We start from the raw sequence: 5,291 nt of genomic DNA, 5'->3' as shown, positions 1-5,291 counted from the left end.
GCGAGAAGAAAAATGAAAAAAATCAGTCAGTCAATAGTTCCGGCTTCAAAAATCAATTTTAATGAAAGTTTGAACCTGTTTGATGGTGGGCATTGCTATTAATAATGTTTTTGAATGAAAAACAACCAATTATAAGGAAAAAGCCCAATGAAAATCCAGAAAAACGGCGATTTCCGGCATATTTCCGGCATTTTCGGCCGGAAAAAATTTTTTCTCAAAAATCGGACTCGGCCATGTTTTGGGCATTGTTAATACGCAATTTTGAGCAAAAAATCAGAAAAAACTAATGAGCCAATCCTGAGAAAAGCTGGTAACAGACGGACGAACGGACGAACGGACATCGGTTAATTTATAGGACCTCCGAGGTAGGTCCAAAAAGTTGCAATGAACTTCTATCAAGAAAAGTGTTTCTGTAGTCGACACTCAAATATTCTAAGAACATGACTCATCGCTTAATAATAAATAAGAACAACATTGAATAATGCTAATGACTGTTCATTATTCATTGGAAAAGGCTGATAAAGGCAAATAAACGATGGAGCATTGAACAGAGTTTTTGCCAACAGACTTCAACCTATTCGGCTATAGGTATCAAACAAAGTATATCTCAGAAATCAATCAAGAAATGAACAAAGAAACTAAAACAAACATCCTGTAACTCAAAAGAAGGTGTTGGAGAAGAATCTTTCAAAAGAAAAGAAAATGAGCTGGATGACGAAGTAGCAGTAGCTCCTCCTCAGGAGAACATGTTCCAGAGAGGTCCAATAACAAAACCGAAATGTATTTATGAAAACAAAATTCGAGGTTCACACAAGTTAAAAACGTCAAAGTAAAAGTCGTCGAAATACCAGATTGGACGGAAGTAATGGATCAATATTGACACCAGGGAAGTACATTTATCTTTTGCTTATTAAGGATTGCTTGCTTAGGATCTCACTAAATATAGACATAAGGTTAGCTACCTATTCATCGTTCCAACAATCATATTGTTTTTTGGAGAACAGGTCACAGGGTCCATTGTTAAAATATCTATTTCGTTATAGTTACCCTTTTCCATTGCATGAAGTTTTCTATCTAAATCAACCAATATCATGCTGTTTTTCCCTTGAATGTTGTATTCACTCAAAGGGTTATTGTTTGTTTGGTCAGCTGAATGTGCCAAAATATGATAGAAATCAGGTTCCAAACACTTGAATTTTGTGCTCTTTGGATATAGAATGTCTGTTGTTGACCGAATGCCACCATAACAACAAGGTGCAATAACGAATGAAGACCTATGGAAAATTTGATTTAGAAATTGAAGACCACAAGTGTTGAAAAATGGCCATAGATCTTGTAACATACAATAAAATGCAGAAATATATAAATTATGATGTTCATTCATTTTCTATCAAATACAAATTTCGTAACTAGTTACAACATGAGAAATAGAACAAAATGGTTGTGATACATACCTATCATTGATACATTTCTTGAGCACCAAATCAGTGGCTGTTCCACAAGCATGCAAAGTTGTTCCGATGTCAAAAGACCCATTATAATACTCCAGGTTTGTCAGATAGAAAGTGACATTCTTCAACCCTAATGATTTGATACGAGAGCAGGCACGATTCATTGATTCTTCTTTGTTGTCAAGTAAAACGACCTGAAGATGAAGAATAAAGTTATCATGAATACTTGCACTTTACAGTCTCCACTGAAATGGAATAAAGATCCTATACACCTTTTCGATCGTAGTCCGGCAGTCAGGCGCGTATCACTTTATTATTTAATTTACCACCCTAAACTCGATCTAATCCTTTTGTTAAACTTTTTTCTATATTGTCTTTAGGTGCGAAAAAGACTGGGACGGTTTTAGGGTGGTAAAAAATGCCCGCGCGGCAATTGGCGGCTACGGTCGAAAAGGTGTATTGGTTGAACACTTTTAATCAAAATATTAATTGAATAAGTGAATATGAAAAGTTTTTTCGAAGTGCAGTAGTGACTTACCTGGCAGTCTGGTCGTAGATAAGCAACAACTATTCCTAGGTGTCCCCCTCCTGCACAAAACTCAACAATCTTATCTCCTGTCCTCAACAATGGCAAAATTCTTGAAACCATATTTTCAATCTGTTGACGTTTCCTTTTACTTCTGTCTGGATTGAGCTCTCCTAAAAAGATATTATCAAAGTATAAACATGTAGCAGCTCCTATTAGCAATTTATTTCTTTTGAACCCTCAAAAGTCTTTTTTGCAACAGCATGTGTAGCTGATGGCACATCCCAACTGGCATTAATTTATATAGCTTGTAATATAAAACAAATATAAAGAATACATAATAACCAAAATCCAATTTGTAAAAGTTTCTTTGCATTACCTCCACTAGGGTCTACTTCATTTGGAAAATCTTCCCAAGATATTGTTTTATTTTCATTATTTTCTCCAAATCCAATTGAATTCAAGCGATGTTGCTCGAGTATATTTTTGATTGTCGGTAGGGCCTTGGTGATTTTGGCATGGACTTGCTTTGGATTACCACTTTTTTCAGTGAAAGAGACTAAAAGAAAATTTGAAATGAAAGGTTACAAAAATGGTATATACCAGTAGGTCTGAAATAACCCAAAAAAATGGCCACAAAGATTTGTGTCATCTGTCATCTCATTTAGTGAAAATTCAAGTGAATAGTTTTATAGACAAAGTGTTAGTTGAACTTGAATTTGTTTTTTCAAAAAAATTAAAAGGCAAATACCATGTTTGATCTCTTCTTCATTTGTTGGCATAATGATTTCAGTATTGCCAACATTTTGATCCAAATGGTTAGACCAAATTTGAATGATGGGAGGGACAGCTCTTCACAAGAAAAAGATTTAGAATCCATTTTTCTATACAGGGAAGCTTCTCAAGCAGCTTTTTCATCAACTTCAAAGAACAAACCTGGAAAAGAATTAAAAATTATGGTTGAAAACATTGAATTCAGCACATTTTAGTTACGGATTTCTAGGTGGTGAATTGTTTAACAAATCAATTTGAAGCCATGTCTATCAACTTAAAGCTGATTTATATTCATGCTCTCATTTAGGGAAGTAGCCTGAAGTCTTTTTGATAAAGCATTTTATGGCAAGAAAAACTTGAAATCCTCAGATACTTTTGAATAAACGTTCTGAAAATGTTAAGCTCCTTCTTGAAATTGAGCATTATTGAAACACTTGCAAATTTGACAAAGCATGCAAACAAATTTTTCGAGTATTTTTCAGAAATTGACCTACCTCTGCAAAGAGCTCAAGAAAACCAGCCAACACTATAAGATCTAGTACTGTCAAATTCAGGCCAGAAAGAAATGGCCAATTGATATCCTTTTTAGAGTTAATATTTTCAAAGTCAATAATTCTGTCCATTTTTGATATCTTTATTGGCTGTTCTGTTCCAAACTTGCATCGATACCAAACAGTTTCAATAGAATCACAAGGAATGATTTTCAGATCTATGGAGTCTTTAGTTTTGAGTGCATCTTTTTTTCTGCCTTTGAAATACTTCATTGGATTTGGAGTCTTCTTTGGGATAGCAAATTCTTTTTCTAATGCAATCAGCTCTTCAGGAATTATTACTGTTGAAGGTTGAGATTTCAAATCTTTTATAAATTTTATAATAGCATTTGGAAATGTAACTTCACAAAATCTGGTCCAGTTGCTAACCTAATATAAAAAGTAAAAATCATATTTTGTAACTACCATGTTTGTCAGAAGAGTTAGTCTCACTGAATAGAAGTTTGTGTCTCTATTGATTTTAAATGATTAAAGACAAGAGGTTTTTAGTTAAAAAGAGAAAGTGTCCCTTAAGCTGCCTTAAGGAAACTTATTTTCATGGGAACTAATTTTTACATTTTTGAGTGACTACTTACTTAATTCCACCAAATGCAAATTTTACTAAAAATCCAAAAAACCCTTAGGAATATAAAACAATTTTGGTAAAAAGTGGGTGTCAACCGCAGAAATTAATTCTGCAAAATGCCCAAATTTAGTACCCTCGCACCTTGAAAATAAGTGATGTAAAAATAAGTTCCCATGAAAATTAGTTCTCTTAAGGTAAACATTCATCAAATTTAATCAAATATATATACTCTATACATATCTAAAATTACGCTAAATACTTACCACAGCATTTGCCTTTAAACAATTTTGCTTGTAGCCCTAACAAAGAAAAGAAAATAGAGCGATTGCTCTTTAGACCTTAAAGTTGCATAAAATAATATTTAAAGATTGATGGAACATTTTGTTCTTTAAATAAGAAAAATGCTTAAAAAATATTTATATAATATAAGGCAAGACAAATTTAATTTTTGACCTTCAGCAAAACATGGGTCGGTTTGCTAGTATATCATAAATTTCTTAAATAAAACCTAGAGTTGAAAATTCAAGATCTAAAAAACTTGTGACGCAGACTTTTCCCTCTTATTAATGAGCAACCTTTTTGCAATTTCCATTGTGATATTTTGAATTCATCTAAATTCTAGAATTAATTTATACTTCCTCAACTTGTTTAGATAAAAATACCTGCAAAAAATTTGGTCCCATCTAAGAAACTACTCCAACCGGTTAGCAATTGATTTTCAAAAAAAACTGGAAGTGGATGATGTAGAAAAGTTTTTTACTAAACTCAATAGCTAGCAAAAAAAGTGAACATACCAGCAGTGATTCAAATTTCTGCTTTCTACCTTCAACAGTACTGTTTGAGCAAGCAAATTTTATTGATTGACGAGCTGCATGGCATAGTCCTGATACAACAAGACCTTCATCTCTCATAACACATACAGGATATTCACAATCTAAATCTTCTTTTGAATCAAGATGAATAGACTCTTCTGGTATACCTACATATAGTGACACAAAATGTGCAACTTTTGATTGCAAAGTATTACCAAGATGAATGTGATACTTCATTTTTTTGTATTCTAAAGTTTGACAAAAAAAAGGAATGAAAGAACTGAAGCTGTTTCAATGTCAACAGATTTTTGACATCAGCAAAACCAAGAGGGGGTGCTAATCAAACCATCAAGTTAAAATACCATTTGTGATAGCTATTATATTATACATTTACAAAAAATGAAAATCAGTCAGTTATAAAGTCATGTGTAACCAAAAAAACATTTATCATTTACTCGACTTGTGAGCAAAGAATCCACTGCAAAACTTTTCATAAATCCTTTTAAGGGATAAAAAAATAGCCTGCCACTTTTTTATGAAAAGATATCAAAAAACTTTGAGCACTCTCCTAAATTTTAAGCCATAGATGATGATTAAAGTACAACTTAGGAC

General features: G+C 32.8%; 1 protein-coding gene and 1 long non-coding RNA gene across 2 annotated transcripts; both read right to left on the bottom strand.

Annotated features, from left to right (window-relative positions):
* Positions 1–658: 658 nt before the first annotated feature.
* Positions 659–2,812, bottom strand: LOC136821638 (glutathione S-transferase C-terminal domain-containing protein-like). Its single transcript, XM_067077851.1, has 5 exons — positions 2,729–2,812; positions 2,357–2,536; positions 1,990–2,150; positions 1,455–1,645; positions 659–1,274 (listed from the first exon to the last, which is right to left on the bottom strand). Exons 1-5 carry the CDS (start codon positions 2,757–2,759, stop codon positions 959–961), a joined length of 879 nt encoding a protein of 292 aa, XP_066933952.1. The 5' UTR covers positions 2,760–2,812; the 3' UTR covers positions 659–958.
* A 737-nt stretch (positions 2,813–3,549) lies between these two features.
* LOC136821647 (uncharacterized) lies at positions 3,550–4,923 on the bottom strand. Its single transcript, XR_010848785.1, has 3 exons — positions 4,662–4,923; positions 4,131–4,166; positions 3,550–3,671 (listed from the first exon to the last, which is right to left on the bottom strand). It is a non-coding gene; the product is annotated as an uncharacterized lncRNA (long non-coding RNA).
* Between the last annotated feature and the right edge of the window lie 368 nt (positions 4,924–5,291).

This window comes from Clytia hemisphaerica, unplaced genomic scaffold (genome assembly GCF_902728285.1).
Source record: "Clytia hemisphaerica strain Z4C2 unplaced genomic scaffold, Clytia hemisphaerica genome assembly, whole genome shotgun sequence".
NCBI lineage: Eukaryota > Metazoa > Cnidaria > Hydrozoa > Leptothecata > Clytiidae > Clytia > Clytia hemisphaerica.
The sequence above is the reverse complement of the archived record's forward strand: the minus strand, read 5'-3'. Positions and strand labels throughout refer to the sequence as shown.